This window comes from Scyliorhinus torazame, chromosome 15, assembly GCF_047496885.1.
Source record: "Scyliorhinus torazame isolate Kashiwa2021f chromosome 15, sScyTor2.1, whole genome shotgun sequence".
NCBI lineage: Eukaryota > Metazoa > Chordata > Chondrichthyes > Carcharhiniformes > Scyliorhinidae > Scyliorhinus > Scyliorhinus torazame.
Window position 1 is genome coordinate 50,752,608 of NC_092721.1, and position 18,763 is coordinate 50,771,370.

Genomic DNA, 18,763 nt, shown 5'->3' on the forward strand with positions numbered 1-18,763 from the left:
TTTAAATGGCTGGTTTAGTTCACTCCTGGTCAATGGTAATCCCTGAATGTTGATAGTGGAGGATTCAGCAATGGTAATGCTACTGAATGTCAAGCTGAGATAGGTAGCTTCTCTGTTGGTGGAGATGGGCATTGCCTGCCACTTGTGTAGCATGAATGTTCCTTGCCACTTATCAGCCCAAGCTTGAAAATTGGCTGGGTCTTGCTGCATAAGGACACGGACTGCTTCAGAATCTGAGTCGTTGCAAATTGTTCTGAACATTATGCAATCATTAGTGAACATTCTCACATCTGACCTGAGGAGGAAATGTCATTGATGAAGCAACTGAAGATGGTTGGGCCTAGGACACGACCCTGAGGAACACCTCCAGCAATGTCCTGGGACTGAGATAATTGTCCTTCCACAACCACAACCATCTTCCTTTGTGCTAGGTATTACTTCAACCAGTGGCGAGCTTTTCCCCCCAATTCCCATTGACTCCAGTTTTACTAGGTCTCCTTGATATCACACTTGGTCAAATGGTGCCTTAATGTCAAAAGTAGTCACTTTTAGCTCATCTCTTGAATTCAGCTCTTATGTCCATGTATGAACCAAAGCTGTAATGAGGTCAGGAGCTGAGTTGCCCTGGCAGAGGAAAAACTGAGCGTTAGTGAGGTGGTTATTGCTGAGTAAGTGCTGCGTGATTACATTGTCGATGGCACATTCCATCACTTAATTGATAGTCAAGAGTAGACTTGTGGGGTGGTAATTGGCTGGGTAGGATTGTCCTGCTTATTAAAAAATACAAATGTAAGCTGTATCCACCTAATTTCAGTTCTATTTTTGTGCTTACAGCCAACTGCTAGTTTGATTCACCTGTCCAGTAATGTTAACACTCATTGTAACTAATATCATACTTGTCAAGATGTGGAGATGCCAGCGTTGGACTGGGGTGAGCACAGTAAGAAGTCTTACAACACCAGTTTAAAGTCCAACAGGTTTGTTTCAAACACTAGCTTTCGGAGCACTGCTCCTTCCCTGATTCACCAGTGATTCGGAGCAGTGCTCCGAAAGCTAGTGTTTGAAACAAACCTGTTGGACTTTAACCTGGTGTTGTAAGACTTCTTACTATACGTGTCAAAACATTTGGTCAACGAGCTGAGATGGGCCGCCTCACCCTGCCCAAAGTATTTTCAATGGTCTGTATTATTTTGGGGTTAGCTGTCACAGAAAGCAGGTAAGCAATGATTAGATCTTTAAATCAAAACAGAAAGTGCTGGGAAATCTCAGCAGGTTCTGGAGAAGAGTCATGTTGGATTCAAAATGTTAACTTGGTTTCTCTCTCCTCAGATGCTGCCAATACTGATAAGTTTTTCCAGCACTTTCTGCTTCTATTTCAGATTTCCAGCATGTGCAGTATTTTTCTTTTATTTATGTTAGTTTCTTATTAGGTCGAAGAATAACAGAACCAAAGGTACTTACTTTTTCTGGGTATTGATGAGGTCCATAAGCATTACTACTTCTTGTTACAACGACTGGGAACTAAAGAAAATATAGTTTAGAAAGAAAAATTAAAACAAAGAAATCATGGAAATTCATGCATAGACTAAACAAGCACAACATGTATTTTATATAGTTTATATACGAATGTTGGAATTTCAGATATATTGTATTATATGTATTTGGTGCTGTAAGGGTTGAGTATGTGACTGCTGCAGGAATGTTTTTAGAATTAGTAGACTGAAAGACAGTCAGGCTTCTTGGCTACAGAAGTGCATTTAAAGCATTGTAAAATTGAAATCATCATTCACTTCAACAATTATTTAATTGAAGTTGGGCTAATGGAATTTTGATAATATAAAGAAGGTTACCTGGAGGGGTAGATATTAGAAACATTGTGCTTGGCTTCAGTAAGATGATGTAGTTAATTGGAGGAGCCAGGGACTGAAGCAGTCATGTGTTGAGTTTCAGTTCAGTTTAGATTGGGGATGTGAACAGACAAGCAGCTTTTTGCAAATGCTGGGAGGTTAAACAGTAAGTTTGACACAGGCAAGAATCTACAAGTTGGTTCCCGAGGATCTCTCTCTCAAAGCGGTTTATCCAAGACATCTCTTTACAGCAATATTCCTGGGTTGGCTAACTGTATTTAAAAGTGGATTTTGATCAGAGATGGGATTGCTTGAGTGAAGATAAAAGATAGCAGTTGGGAGTTGGAGTTGCATTGTCATTCTTTAAAAGTGGTATTGTAAGTTATTTTCTTTATGATGTTAATTTTATTTAAATCCTGTGTTAGCAATAGAGTTTGTTTTAAAACACCATATCACTATTTGCGCGTGGAATCACTCCTGGGGCGCAATATCCTTTCCTCACAGTCTTACAAGTTAAATAAAATATTGAGGTTCTGTCCAGCATCCTAACAACTGTTCAAGTGTGGTTCGGAATCGTAATAATATGTATATATATATATATATGGAGATTGTATTTATGCAACCTTCATGTGAGTTTAAAATAAAAAGTGATAGCACTGGATTTTACATTCCCCCACCAGTGAGTTTGAAGGCGGGGTGGGGGGAATCATGTTAAATCCAACGGGGGTCCTATCTGTCCCCTGCCCACTCATCCACAAACTGTTTGAAAGTTTATGAGGGGAGGCGGCGGAGGGGTCAGGAGGCCCACCTACACTTGAGCACTCGACTGTTCAATTAGTGGACCTCATCCTGCCTCCACAAATATTTTAGCTGCATGGGGGAGGGAGGGGGATTAGTATGGGGAGAGACCCATGCCATGTGGGAAACCCGGCAGCTTTAGCTGCACAAGTTGGTGTCAAGCAAGGCGAGGGGGAAGGCTTCCTCTGTGGACCCCCCCCTCCATGACGATTTCCTCCCAAGATAGGAGCAAAAGTCTCTCTTTAAAGCAATTAGTGCTGCTTTCAGAGTTGAATTACTGTATTGCAGCCATTAGGATCATGGGTGGGCTCGCCAATGCCTTTACAGTCAGGGAGTGAGGGGGGACCACAGCGCCTCAAAGTTTAACCCATACAATGGACACGAAGGCCTAGTTATTTGGGCGAATTATCTCCATACTTGAATTGATAGCCTCTAAAGTGCACTGAGTATAGGGCTTTGGCCTCATCATCATCGAGCCAATGAACTGCAGGCATCTTCCTGGACAGGAGGGCTTAAAGATCAGGCCTCTATGACATCCGCAGCTGCTCTCGAGTAAATCCCAAAAGGGTTTGGTGAAGAAGGAGAGTAGCAGTGGTCAGAAAGATTGGACAGTAATAAGTGGAAAGGGTAAATAATAGTTGTTTGGGAAAAATGGAAAATATTTGATCGTGATCAGTAAGGTGGATGTTTTGAGGTTGAATTGGGGAGGTGGGGCAGGTAGGAACGATCAACACTTTATCAAACGTCTTTTGACAATCCATTTACAACACCAATGGCACAACCTTCATCAACCCACTCTGTTATTTAATTGAAGCGCTCAACAATGCATTACAGATACAATTTGCCTTCAACATATCCATGATGGCAGTCATTCATAACCCATGTTCTTCCAACTGACAATTAATTTTGCTTCTTTTGAAATAGAAACAGCTGATGGAGAGCACCTTGGTTTAGTAATGTAGTGCACAAAGACTCACGAGAGACGAATAGAGATGAAGTCGATGAGGCTTTATTAAGCGTGACTTGTTCCCCGCAGTTCAGCAACAGACTGGCCTGCGGGGGAGAACTCCTGGTTCTTATACTCCGCCTTCAGGGCGGAGCTAGGGATCAACAGCCAACCAGGACCCGGGATCTGTCAGCCAATGACATCACGGCTTCACAGTCCCACATGACCCCTAATGCATACTACCACATTCACCCCTTGTTAAAAATGAACCCGGCGGGGTGGTGCTTCGCATGGTGGTAGGGGTTTACAAGGCTGGTCCTGGGAGGAAAAAAAACTTTTGCATGTCATCACAGTGCCCTACACTGGGCTATGTACAGGGTTTTTTTTTGTTTTGAACTATTTACAGTATTCGGAAGAGGGAAAAAAAGGAAAAAAAATTCTCGTGAAAGTCCATAACATTCTAGTGTTACACCGATGCCACGAGTCGGTCGGGCGGTCTGGTCGTCCTTGTCGATCGCCTCAGCCCCGGTGGTGGTGGTGTTTGTTCCAGTGTTGTCGTCTCCGGGAGCTTTACGGTGTCTGCTTCTGCTTCACTCCTGGTCGGACATGGGAGGAGGACCGATCCTCCCGGGAAGGGGGTGGTCGCGGGGTGCGCCGGTGGCAGGGAGGGGGTGATTGGTGTCAGGGGGGTATGCGTGTTGCCGGCTGGCGCCAGGTCTCGCAGGGAGACCGTGTCCTGTCGGCCGTCGGGGTACGCCGCGTAGGCGTACTGCGGGTTCGCGTGGAGGAGGTGAACCCTCTCGACCAACGGGTCCGACTTGTGCGCCCGCACATGTTTCCGGAGCAAGATGGGTCCTGGGGCCGCCAGCCAGGTCGGCAGCGACGTTCCAGAGGAGGACTTCCTGGGGAAGACAAGGAGGCGCTCATGAGGCGTTTGATTAGTGGTAGTACACAACAGCGACCGGATGGAGTGGAGAGCGTCCGGGAGGACCTCCTGCCACCGTGAAACTGGGAGATCCCTGGACCGTAGGGCCAGTAGGACGGTCTTCCAGACCGTGCCGTTCTCCCTCTCTACTTGCCCGTTCCCCCGGGGGTTGTAGCTGGTCGTCCTGCTCGAGGCTATACCCTTGCTGAGCAGGAACTGGCGCAGCTCGTCACTCATGAAGGAGGACCCCCTGTCGCTATGGATATATGCGGGGCAACCGAACAGTGTGAATATGGGGTTAAGGGCTTTAATAACTGTGGCCGCTGTCATGACGGGGCAGGGGATGGCGAAAGGGAAACGAGAGTACTCTTCCACCAGGTTCAGGAAGTGTGTGTTGCGGTCGGTGGAGGGGAGGGGCCCTTTGAAATCCAGACTGAGGCGTTCAAAGGGACGGGAAGCCTTGATCAGGTGCGCTCTATCCGGCCTGAAAAAGTGCGGTTTGCACTCTGCGCAGATGTGGCAGTTCCTGGTGACTGTACGGACCTCCTCCACGGAGTAGGGGAGGTTGCGGGACTTTATAAAATGGTAGAACCGAGTGACCCCCGGGTGGCAGAGGTCCTCGTGGAGGGTTTGGAGACGGTTAATTTGTGCGTTGGCACATGTGCCGCGGGATAGGGCATCGGACGGCTCGTTCAGCTTTCCGGGACGGTACAAGATCTCATAGTTGAAGGTGGAGAGCTCGATCCTCCACCTTAAGATCTTGTCATTTTTAATTTTGCCCCGCATTATCGAACATGAAAGCTACTGACCGTTGGTCAGTGAGGAGAGTGAATCTCCTGCCGGCCAGGTAATGCCTCCAATGTCGCACAGCTTCCACTATGGCTTGGGCTTCCTTTTCCACTGAGGAGTGGCGGATTTCTGAGGCGTGGAGGGTTCGGGAGAAAAAGGCCACGGGTCTGCCCGCTTGGTTAAGGGTGGCCGCTAGAGCTACGTCGGAGGCGTCGCTCTCGACCTGGAAGGGGAGGGACTCGTCGATGGCGCGCATCGTGGCCTTTGCGATATCCGCTTTGATGCGGCTGAAGGCCTGGCAAGCCTCTGTCGACAGAGGGAAGGTCGTGGTCTGTATTAGGGGGCGGGCCTTGTCTGCGTACTGGGGGACCCACTGGGCGTAATATGAAAAGAACCCCAGGCAGCGTTTTAGGGCTTTTGAGCAGTGAGGGAGGGGAAATTCCATGAGGGGCGCATACGTTCGGGGTCGGGGCCTATTATCCCATTGCGCACTACATATCCCAAGATGGCTAGCCGGTTTGTGCTAAAAACGCACTTGTCCTCGTTGTATGTGAGGTTCAAGGCTTTAGCGGTCTGGAGGAATCTTTGGAGGTTGGCGTCGTGGTCCTGCTGATCGTGGCCGCAGATGGTTACGTTGTCGAGATACGGGAACGTGGCCTGCAACCCGTGTTGATCAACCATTCGGTCCATCTCTCGTTGGAAGACCGAGACCCCGTTTGTGACGCCAAATGGGAGCCTTAGGAAGTGGTATAATCGCCCGTCTGCCTCGAAGGCTGTGTACTTGCGGTCACTTGGGCGGATGGGGAGCTGATGGTAGGTGGACTTGAGGTCCACGGTGGAGAAGACCTTATATTGGGCAATCCGATCGACCATGTCGGATATGCGGGGGAGAGGGTACGGATCTAGCTGTGTGTACCTGTTGATGGTCTGGCTATAGTCTATGACCATCCTTTGCTTCTCCCCTGTCTTTACTACTACCATCTGTGCTCTCCAGGGACTATTGCTGGCCTGGATTATGCCTTCCTTCAGTAGCCGCTGGACTTCGGACCGAATGAATGTCCGGTCCTGGGCGCTGTACCGTCTGCTCCTAGTGGCGACGGGTTTGCAATCCGGGGTGAGGTTTGCAAACAAGGATGGGGGCTCAACCTTGAGGGTTGCGAGGCCGCAGATAGTGAGTGGGGGTATTGGGCCGCCGAATTGGAAGGTTAGGCTCTGCAGGTGGCAATGGAAGTCTAATCCCAGTAACGTGGGCGCGCAGAGTTGGGGAAGGACGTAGAGCCTGTAGTTTTTAAACTCCCTCCCTTGCACCGTTAGGGTCACTATGCAGAAGCCTTTGATCTGTACGGTGTGGGATCCTGCAGCGAGGGAAATCTTTTGCGCACTGGGACGGATGGTCAAAAAACAGCGTCTTACCGTGTCGGGGTGGATGAAGCTTTCTGTGCTCCCGGAGTCGACCAGGCATGGTGTCTCGTGCCCGTTGATCAGCACCGTTGTTGTCGTCATCTGGAGTGTCCGGGGCCGTGCTTGGTCCAGCGTCATTGAGGCCAGACGTGGTCGTAGTGCTTCAGCGTCTTCCTCGAACCCCGTTGAGCCGTCGATGCTGGGGTCCATTGTTGCCGTCCAAGATGGCGGCGGGGGTGAACAAAATGGCCGCCCCCATGCATCGCACATGGCTGGGGGGTCACAAGATGGCGGCGGGGGTGGACAAAATGGCCGCCCCCATGCGTCGCACAGGGCTGGGGGGTCCCAAGATGGCGGCGCCCCTCCTCCCCTCATGGTGGCCGGGACCCAAAATGGCGGCGCCTGCGGGTCGCACATGGGGCGCTAGGGGGGTTGGGGAGCGTTTGAAACGTGCAGGACTCCTTGTTCTCTGGGGACAGCGGTGGCCGGGACCCAAAATGGCTGCGCCTGCGGGTCGTACATGGGGCGCTGGGAGGGGTTGGGGAGCGTTAGAAACACGCAGGACTCCTTCTTCTCCGGGGACAGCGGCGACCTCCCGGGACCGGCACACAGCCGCAAAATGGCCCTTTTTCCCGCAGCTCTTGCAAATCACTGCGCGGGCCAGGCAGCGCTGCCGGGGGTGTTTCGCCTGGCCGCAGATATAGCAGCGGGCCCCCCCGGGACGACTTGGCGTCTGAACCGCGCAAGCCTGTGGGGTGGGGGGGGGTTTGTCGCGACGGGGGTCCACGGAGCCCAAGGGGCTGCCGCGCGGTCGGGGCCGTACGCGCGGGCGTTTCGCGCGGCCACATCTAGGGAGGCTGCAAGGGCCCGTGCCTCTGAGAGTCCTAGCGACTCTTTTTCTAAAAGTCTTTGGCGGATTTGGGGAGAGTTCATACCTGCCACAAAAGCATCGCGAATTAACATGTACGTGTGTTCAATCGCGTTTACCGGCGGGTAGCTGCAGGCCCGTCCCAAAATTAGCAGCGCGGTGTAGAATTCGTCTAGCGATTCTCCGGGACTTTGCCGTCTCATTGCGAGTTGGTAGCGTGCGTAGATCTGGTTCACTGGGCGAACATAGATGCTCTTTAGTGCTGCGAACGCCGTCTGGAAATCCTCTGCGTCTTCGATGAGAGGGAACATTTCCAGGCTTACCCTCGAGTGCAGGACCTGTAGTTTCTGGTCTTCTGTGACCCGGCCGGGGGCCGTTCGGAGGTATGCTTCGAAACAAGTCTGCCAGTGTTTAAAAACTGCTGCTGAGTTCACTGCGTGGGGGCTGATCCTCAGGCATTCCGGGATGATCCTGAGCTCCATAGTCCTTTAAGCACGCTTAATAAATTGTAGCGCACAAAGACTCACGAGAGACGAATAGAGATGAAGTCGATGAGGCTTTATTAAGCGTGACTTGTTCCCCGCAGTTCAGCAACAGACTGGCCTGCGGGGGAGAACTCCTGGTTCTTATACTCCGCCTGATCAACAGCCAACCAGGACCCGGGATCTGTCAGCCAATGACATCACGGCTTCACAGTCCCACATGACCCCTAATGCATACTACCACAAGTAACATATCTGAAAGATGGTACCTCTGGCAGTACTAAAATCCAGGCCTGGATTATGTGCTCAAATGTTCAGAGTGGGCTTTGAACTCATAACCTTCTGACTTACAGAGAGAGCATTGCCTCTGTGTCAATGTTGACACCCTGAATGCATAGATAGACACTATCAAAAAATACACCTTCCACTGGAACCTTTCAGCCAGAGCTCAGCCAGGAAGTCAGTCAAGAAATATTTATACTTTATACTGGATTCTAAAGTACTGGCCAAAATTACTTGGAAAAAATATCAGTATCCTTACAAAGTAGCTTGGTAAAATATAATGTATAACTTACCCTGAAGCTTTCCCAATAGGACATAACTATACATTCAGATGCTGCTTTTGATGCTGCATAGGGATTGGTGGGGTGTTTAGGTGATGCTTCATTAAATTCCTAAATCAAAGCAGTTTTATATATATAAAAACATATACTACAGACATCTCAAACAATGTTACAATTGAAAAGTCAACTTCAAAATGGCATTTGTATCGTGTTGTTTAAAGTATAATTATTCATCAAGCATTTCCTACTCCTTCAATCAGACGAACAAATCAAGTGTTCAGATTGATATATTTTGGAAAGAACTTAAAATGGCAATCCTGTTAACACCCAGCAATTTGTCATCTGAGCATTAGGCACATGATGCTAAGAATTTCTATATGCCTGGGGAATTACATTTTCAAAGCTATTGAAAATACATCAACACAATTCCTATTTTCACAAATATCACCTTACCTGATCTCATTCTTGAACAAATTAGGTTTGCTACCAATTAGACCATCATGGGAGTTCAGAATTTTATTTTGTTTTTCTTTATGAAAGATATGTCCATTGGGATAGGGAACATGCTTGACAGGAGGAATGCATTGTCCAAACCACTATCATCTCTCTTCAATCCCTCAGGTCTGTATGGGGTACTAGTCATTCAAACTCTCAACTTCTGTCAGAGGTCAACAATTTTTTTTCTGACTGGTTTTATTTTGCTCATTTATCGCAATATTTTATCAGTTTAAAATGTCATAACCACTAATTTTTGCTTTTCTTCTGACCAAATTCTCTTTCAGCTTGACCTTAAATCCAAAATATCATGTCTGATGTAATATGATGCTGTGGAAGAGTCACTTGGTCATGAAACAGGTAACTCCTATCAAATTACACCCAATAATATAGCTTTTAAAAGTCTTTCATGGAAGGTGGCTTTCTAGGCTGGAAAACTCTGATATGGTGGTGCTTTGTTTCATTTTATACATATCTAAACAAATTAACATAAAAAAGAGCAAAACAAGTCCAGATCATGACTTAATTAGTTCAAGAAGCACAAGATTCCTTTGAATATATCAATGAAGCCAGGAGACAGCAGAGAAGCCAAGTCAGAGGCTAAGCGGGAATACAGTGTCCTAATATAGGTTCAGGAGAGACCAGGCACATAAAAACAACCCTAAGGTGCACAATGACTGAGAGGACTGACTGAGAATGCCTCAAAAGGATACTCCGAGTTCCAGGACAGGAGTAGCACGCAACTGTAAGCCCCTATATAAAGGACAAGTCCATGGTGGAAGTTATAGAAACCTGAGGCCTAGAAAATGGATGGGAAGGATTTGAGGAGATCCAGGAGTGACATTCAAGATAGCTAGAGTTAGTAAATGGGTCAAAGGAATGATGGATTGGTGAATAATCACAGTACCAAAAAAAGGACTGATTGTAATTTTTTAATGATGATCACCTAAGTCTGATGTTTCATATATTTTGCAGCTAAAAATCTTAAGGTTCAGGATCTTCCGGTCCCAAAGCAAGAATTATCTGGGAAGTTCCAACTTCCAATGGGCAATTTCCCTACTCTCCAGGATCCTACAAAAAGTTTCCAACTTACTAACCTGGGTAGTTACCCAGGAAACGTTCGACAGAAACTTCCTTGTCGAACTCCTAGGTAACGATATAACTGACTCCAAAAAGAAAATGCTGGAAATTCTCAGCAGGTCTGACAACATCGATAGGGAGAGAAAATAGCGAACGTTTCGAGTCCAGATGACTCTTTGTCAAAGCCTTGGACACCCCGTCCCTCATCTCCAAACTCCGCCCCCCCCCACCCCTCCCGCCCACCCCCCCACACACACCCTTGGATGCTCCCTACTCAACCAGACCCAAACTCACCATCCAATTTCCCAGTCAAAACCCTAAAACCCCCCAACCCAACCCCACCACTTGACGCCCCAAATTCCCCCAACCTAACCCCAACTGCCCCCCAATCCAACCTGACTGATCTCCCCACATGATTCCGCTCTAGCCCCCCTCTGGAGCTGACAAGTCCCCAACATCTGAATCTTGGAGCTGTATTTACCCGATCTCACCATCTGACCACACCCCCACCCAAATCCCAACTCACACCCGATCCCCAGATCTGTTACCACACTACCCAGCTGCCACCCTACTCCCTCAACCTTACCTCACCACCCACCACTCTACCCTTTTACCCACCCAACCCCTTAACCACCCTCCAACCGTACCTCACTGACAATACCCCATTACTTTACCGTACCCCCTTACATTACCACCATACCCCCCTTATGGAGTTACCTTCTGACTTACCTTCTCTCTATAGCTTTTCAAAGTTGTTCGAGGACATATAAACTCTTTACTTACCATTACAACAAGTGCCATAAAAGGGGGCCATGAAGCATTTCAAGTATGTTCTGCATTTCTGTAGAATTCAGGTTCAGAAGTCCCTGCCAGGAGGAGTGGAGTGGCAATCCAATGTTGATTGACATTCCCCTGAAGATTCAGGCCAATGTGTTATGACATACAAGTGATGGGCAACCTAGGCGAGTGTGTGGGCTGCATGGATGGCTCTCCTTCATCTCAGTGGGCCACAAGATTGAAATCAGGCTTGTTCACAAAGCATGACCTCATGAATAAGATTAAATACAAGTAGTAACCGCCTAATATTTCATAACGAGTTATAGAAAATGCTAAATTATTTATATATTAATAGAACTATCAACAACTTCAAATGGTAAAGACAAAATAAATATTTGCACTTTGGACGCAAAGTCAATGTTGTGTGAAATCACCACGCACCTCACTTCACTTGCCCTGGTTTTACGTGCGAATCACTTCAGTCATACTGGTAGGAAAACAACTACGTAGGCGGAAATCAGCAGAATGTGGCAACCCCACGCATGGGCAACAGTGAACAAAACGTCTTGTGGGCCACACTCAGAACCCAGGTGGGCTGTATGTGCGCCCCCCCACCCCCCCCACCCGGGGCCACAGTTTGCCCATGACTATTATAGGTTTGGTTATTCTATTAATTAAATATTTAACATCTACATCTATTTCCTCTGAGCCATGATTTCCTGCTGCCACATTTTGTGTTAACTTTTTCCATTATGCATTCTGATGTGCACATTTGTAATGGATTTCACCTATAAATTGCATCATACTCTTAAATGCACAATTGGATCACTGGGTGGTGTATAGAACATAGAACATAGAAAATACAGCACAGAACAGGCCCTTCGGCCCACGATGTTGTGCCGAACCTTTGTCCTAGATTAATCATAGATTATCATTGAATTTACAGTGCAGAAGGAGGCCATTCGGCCCTTTGAGTCTGCACCAGCTCTTGGAAAGAGCACCCTACCCAAACTCAACACCTCCACCCAACACCAAGGGCAATTTGGACATTAAGGGCAATTTATCATTGGCCAATTCACCTAACCCGCACATCTTTGGACTGTGGGAGGAAACTGGAGCACCCGGAGGAAACCCACGCAGACACGGGGAGGACGTGCAGACTCCGCACAGACAATGACCCAAGCTGGAATCGAACCTGGGACCATGGATCTGTGAAGCAATTGTGCTATCCACAATGCTACCGTGCTGCCCTTAAGAACAAATAAATCTACACTATATCATTTTCCCGTAATCCATGTACCTATCCAACAGCTGCTTGAAGGTCCCTAATGTTTCCGACTCAACTACTTCCACAGGCAGTGCATTCCATGCCCCCACTACTCTCTGGGTAAAGAACCTACCTCTGATATCCCTCCTATATCTTCCACCTTTCACCTTAAATTTATGTCCCCTTGTAATGGTGTGTTCCACCTGGGGAAAAAGTCTCTGACTGTCTACTCTATCTATTCCCCTGATCATCTTATAAACCTCTATCAAGTCGCCCCTCATCCTTCTCCGCTCTAATGAGAAAAGGCCTAGCACCCTCAACCTTTCCTCGTAAGACCTACTCTCCATTCCAGGCAACATCCTGGTAAATCTTCTTTGCACCTTTTCCAGAGCTTCCACATCCTTCCTAAAATGAGGCGACCAGAACTGTACACAGTACTCCAAATGTGGCCTTACCAAAGTTTTGTACAGCTGCATCATTACCTCATGGCTCTTAAATTCAATCCCTCTGTTAATGAACGCGAGCACACCATAGGCCTTCTTCACAGCTCTATCCACTTGAGTGGCAACTTTCACAGATGTATGAACATAGACCCCAAGGTCTCTCTGCTCCTCCACAATGCCAAGAACTCTACCGTTAACCCTGTATTCCGCATTCATATTTGTCCTTCCAAAATGGACAACCTCACACTTTTCAGGGTTAAACTCCATCTGCCACTTCTCAGCCCAGCTCTGCATCCTATCTATGTCTCTTTGCAGCCGACAACAGCCCTCCTTACTATCCACAGCTCCACCAATCTTCGTATCGTCTGCAAATTTACTGACCCACCCTTCAACTCCCTCATCCAAGTCATTAATGAAAATCACAAACAGCAGAGGACCCAGAACTGATCCCTGCGGTACACCACTGGTAACTGGGATCCAGGCTGAATATTTGCCATCCACCACCACTCTCTGACTTCTATCGGTTAGCCAGTTCGTTATCCAACTGGCCAAATTTCCCACTATCCCATGCCTCCTTACTTTGTGCAGAAGCCTACCATGGGGAACTTTATCAAATGCCTTACTAAAATCCATGTACACTACATCCACTGCTTTACCTTCATCCACATGCTTGGTCACCTCCTCAAAGAATTCAATAAGATTTGTAAGGCAAGACCTACCCCTCACAAATCCGTGCTGACTATCCCTAATCAAGCAGTGTCTTTCCAGATGCTCAGAAATCCTATCCTTCAGTACCCTTTCCATTACTTTGCCTACCACCGAAGTAAGACTAACTGGCCTGTAATTCCCAGGGTTATCCCTAGTTCCTTTTTTGAACAGGGGCACGACATTCGCCACTCTCCAATCCCCTGGTACCACCCCTGTTGACAGTGAGGACGAAAAGATAATTGCCAACGGCTCTGCAATTTCATCTCTTGCTTCCCATAGAATCCTTGGATATATCCCGTCAGGCCCGGGGGACTTGTCTATCCTCAAGTTTTTCAAAATGCCCAACACATCTTCCTTCCTAACAAGTATTTCCTCGAGCTTACCAATCTGTTTCACACTGTCCTCTCCAACAATATCGCCCCTCTCATTTGTAAATACAGAAGAAAAGTACTCATTCAAGACCTCTCCTATCTCGTCAGACTCAATACACAATCTCCCGCTACTGTCCTTGATCGGACCTACCCTCGCTCTAGTCATTCTCATATTTCTCACATATGTGTAAAAGGCCTTGGGGTTTTCCTTGATCCTACCCGCCAAAGATTGTTCATGCCCTCTCTTAGCTCTCCTAATCCCTTTAGGGATTATGTATGTTCAGATTGTGAAGATCTACCGTCCCTTGCTGAAGATTTTCAGAGTCTGGTTTCAGTACATAGCTTCTTCCTCAACGATGTTTTGAAAAATAAGTGTAAATTGTATTCATTTTACAGACTATTTCAGTTTACTGCACATTCAATGTTCACCACATAAATCATTGTTTCCCTTGACATCACACACACACACACCATGCCTTTATATGCCCCTCGCCCATCCCTCTGGCCATGCCTTTATATGCCCCTCACCCATCCCTCTGGCCCTTCATGTCCCCCCATGCCAAACTATGGCACTTCCATGCCTATTCAACCACAGTACACTGTAGAGAAACAGTGAACCCTATAGTGACAATAGGATGTCTTACAAAAGCATTTAAAAGATCAGACATTCATTGCTAACTTTCCACTTTCTTAAAAAAAAAAATCATTTTTACTACAAGCCAATAAAAATGTCAATCATCTAGACCTTTGAAAGTATCAATAGCAGAAACTTCTAACACTTGAAATCTCTTATAACAATAATAATCACTTATTGTCATAAGTAGACTTCAATGAAGTTACTGTGAAAAGCCCCTAGTCGCCACATTCCGACACCTGTTCGGGAAAGCTGGTACAGGAATTGAACCCGCGCTGCTGGCCTTGTTCTACATTACAAGCCAGCTGTTCAGTCCACTGTGCTAAACCAGCCCTAGTTACCTTGTGCAAATAGACATTGTGCAATTGACAGATGAAATACAAAGCCAGAACTCTCAATCAAGGATTGTTTTCTCTGGGGCTCAGGTGTTTCAGTACTCTAATGGATGTCTGGGCTCCCAGCCAAGAATTCGGGCACTTCGGGAATGTCCTGGCATAAAGGGGTAGCTGGGGTGGGGGTGCATATCTAGGCATGCAAGGCATGAGGGTGGCCTTTTGAACTTACCATTCTGAAGGTTCCCTCACGCAGGCTTTGGCCCCGACACTGGCCCAACTCCATGAAAATTGCACAGGACTAGGACATTGCTATCCCCGCAATGGAGCTGGCCTGGTCAGGAGTGAAGATTGTGGGTCTGCAACCTGAACTAGCCCGCACTCTTAAGACACTCCTGAAAATTGGAAACCCACAAAATGGGAGCCAGGAATCCCGGAATCGGGTCCGGGTCGCTATTTTCACCCCTCCACTGAATCTTCCCAACACCATGAAAATCAAGCCCATAATTTCTGCACTGTCCTTCCCTGAAGCTGGGCCTTCTCCCTGTCCCGGGAAACAAACCCCACCAATTTTGCACAGGCCATACTCTCCATGGTGACATAAGATGACTCAGCAGGTAAATTCATCGGCATTTTGCACATTTCAACTGGTATCATGCGCAGAAATGCTTTTTTCTGAACTCACTGTATTTGTGTGAAACCTTTGTTACATTAGTAAAAAAACAAATAATGATCGACTTTGCTTTATGAAAAAAGGATGGAATCTGGGAGGAAAGTGTAACAATACTCATTAACAGACACTATCCATGCCATTCCCATTGCCCAATGGTCATGTTCATCCATCCACCCAGCTGCAAAGTAAAAATAATGCATCCTGGATTTACATTTAACATTTGCAAGCATCCCCACCCCATGACCTACCACTCCTGGACTGCACAAATAACCCTAGTCTCGCTAAGGTTTCCCCAAGGTCTGGGGTTCATAGAATCATAGATTTCCTACAGTGCAGGAGGCCATTCTGCCCATGGGTTGCACCGGCCTTTGCTTTGATACAGCACCTTACCTAGACTCAATCCCCTGCTCCGATCCCCATAACCCCACCTAACTCTTGGGCAATATTAGCATGGTCAATTCACCTAACCTGCACATCTTTGAACTGTGGGAGGAAACCGGACCACCCGGAGGGAATCAACGCAGACACGGGAAGAAGGTGCAAACTTCAGACAGGCAGTCACCCAAGGCCGGAATTAAACCTGGGTCCCTGGCGCTGTGAGGTAGCAGTGCTGAACACTGTGCCACCGTGCCTCCATAATCTTCCATACCTCCCTTAAGACAATCCTCTTAAAATGTACCTCTTTGAATATTTGCCCTATTATGTGGCTCAATGTCATATTTTGTTTTATAGTGCACCATCAAGCATCTTCGGATATTTAATTGCATTAAAGGTGTTATATAAATAAAAGTAGTTGTTCAGGATATCTTTTTTCTCCTCTTCTCAATTCGCAATAAATCAACATGCAATCTGAACTGAACTCCAGAACACCAAAATCCTGTGACAAGCAAGGGGGACAAGAACGAGGAAGAAAGGAAGGAGATGAGGACCAAAGTGAGAAAAGCAAGGGTGCACTCAGAAGTGGGAGAAGAGGCCATGGCAGAGAGAGATTGGGCAGCGCAGAGGGAACTCTGGGGAGAGGGCATATGACACAAAAGATTACTTTCATTGAGATTCTGCAAGTTTACAACCTTGTTTGTGAATAAAAAGTAAAAATCTCTTTCAAGTTGCATCACTTGAAGAATTGCACGCTTCAATCAATGGTGGTTATACTTTTGTGTTATGCCACTCATTATTGTTATTAATCACGAACATGGAAATTCCACTATCAAAGAATATTGCAAACAGACGTGCACCAAGAAATTGATAAACTCACCACCACCAAATCCAGCACATGTAAACAAACATTGCATCCAGAAGCTGGCAAACTGACCAATGTCTAACTCAGCACATGAATCAGGTGAACATTTAGGCATTTCTGTAACTGTCATAAGTGTGTTCTGTATGTGTTGTCTCTCTGGTGCCAAGGGCAGGGATAGGTAGACAGAGATTGTCGTACATAATAGTGCCAATGGGCTAGAGAGGGCAGGTATTGAGGTCCTGTGGTCAGATTATCAGGAGCTAGGGAGGAAGTTAAAAAGTTGGACCGCAAAAAGTGGTAATTTCTGGATTTCGCCCAGTGCCATGCGCTAGCGAGATTGAAAAAAAGGAAGATAGAGAGGATCAATGTGTAACTCAAGACATGGTACAGAAGGGAGGACCTTGGGTCCAGTTTTGGGCTAGGAGCCACCTATTCAGAGGATGGGTTGTAACCTGGACAGGAGAGGGACCAGTGTCCTAGAGGGGGTTTCACTAATGTGGTTGTGGAGGGTTGAAACTAAATTGGTGGGGAAATAGGCACCAGCATAATGAAGTGGAAAAGTGGAATAAGGTGCATTAAGTGAGAGCATTGGGCAGGTTGAGAGAAGTAGTAGTGCCATATTAAGTAGGAGCAGACTAAGAAAGACTACAGAGAACATAATGACAGATTTACAATACATGTATGTAAATGCACTAGCGCGATTGAACAAAAGATAGAGAGGATCAATGTGTAACCCAAGACATGAAAAGGGTTGATGAGTTACAAACACAAATATTCTTATGGGAATATGATGTAGTGCTAATAGCAAAAACATAGCTTAAAAATGTTGAGGATAGAGCACACAAATATTCAAGGATATAAAATGTTCAGGAAAGTTAGGGAAGATAAAAAGTGAGGGGGGTGGCAACTCTGATTAAGGAAGGCATTTTAGTATTGGAAAGAGAGGATATCCTTGAAGAAAAAGGAAATAATCAATTTGGTTAGAGTTGAGAAGAAAAAATGGGATGATCATGCCACTGGAGATATTTTATAGGCCTCCAAATAGTGAAAGAGAGGTAGAGGAATAAACTTGCAAGGAAATCACAGAGATGAACAAGAATGGTAGACTGATGATATTAGGGGATTTTAATTACTCAAATATCATTTGGGAGTGTCAAGAGTAAAGGGAAAGGAATTTATGAGGTGTATTCAGAATTTATTTGAGCAATATATTCTCAGTCCAATTAGGAAGGTGGCATTGCTGGATCAGGTGCTGGGGAATGAGGTGGACCGAATGTCTGTGGGGAAACACATGGGTAAGAGTGATCATCGTTTTTTAATATAGAATTTACAGTGCATAAAGAGGCCATTCGGCCCATCGAGTCTGCACCAGCCCGTGGAAAGATCACCCTACCTAAGCCCAAACATCCACCCCTATTCCCGTAACCCCATCTAATCTTTTTGGGCACTAAGGGCAACTTAGCATGGCCAATGCACCTAACCTGCACATCTTTGGACTGTGGGAGGAAACTGGAGCACCCGGAGGAAACCAACACAGACATAGGGAGAACGTGCAGACTCCGGACAGACAGTGACCCAAGCCAGGAATCAAACCTGGGACCCTGAAGCTGTGAAGCAACTGTGCTAACCACTGTGCTACCATGCCGCCCTAAGATTTAGACGGGTAATGCAGATGAATAAGGCACAATCTGAAGTATAATATCTAAATTGGAAGAGGGCTAATTTCAAAGCAACGAGAGTAAAATGGAACCAAAGGCGGAGGAAAATGTATAATAGAACAATGGGAGATCTTTAAGAAGATGTTTCAGGTACATCCTGCGTGTTCCAGCAAGGGTGAAAGATATGGAAACCGAAGTCAGAGTTTCTCAGACTATGTAGGAGATAGGGAATATGATGAAACAAAAAGATGTATAATGCATGTCAGATTAATTTGTCAAACAAGAACCAGGTAAAATACAATAGGTTAAGAGGGGAAATAAAGAGGAAAATAAGACTGTCAAGGAGAGAATATGAGAATAGAATGGCAGTCAACATAAAAGTGAAGCTAAAAATTCTCAACAGGTAGACAAGTAAATAGTAAGAGGTGGAGTGGGTCCTATTAGAAACAAAGAATGTGAGATATGC

At 46.4% G+C, this 18,763-nt stretch overlaps 1 protein-coding gene across 2 annotated transcripts in view; it reads right to left on the reverse strand.

Annotated features, from left to right (window-relative positions):
• The window catches only part of LOC140391590 (dTDP-D-glucose 4,6-dehydratase-like), a 126,434-nt gene that overhangs the window by 55,657 nt on the left and 52,014 nt on the right, over positions 1–18,763 (reverse strand). For both annotated transcript variants that reach the window (XM_072476233.1, XM_072476234.1), the window contains exons 6-7: positions 8,632–8,730; positions 1,462–1,521 (exon numbers count right to left, since the gene is read on the reverse strand). In XM_072476233.1, the coding sequence (XP_072332334.1) occupies positions 1,462–1,521; positions 8,632–8,730 (159 nt within the window). The remainder of the gene's footprint in view (positions 1–1,461; positions 1,522–8,631; positions 8,731–18,763) is intronic.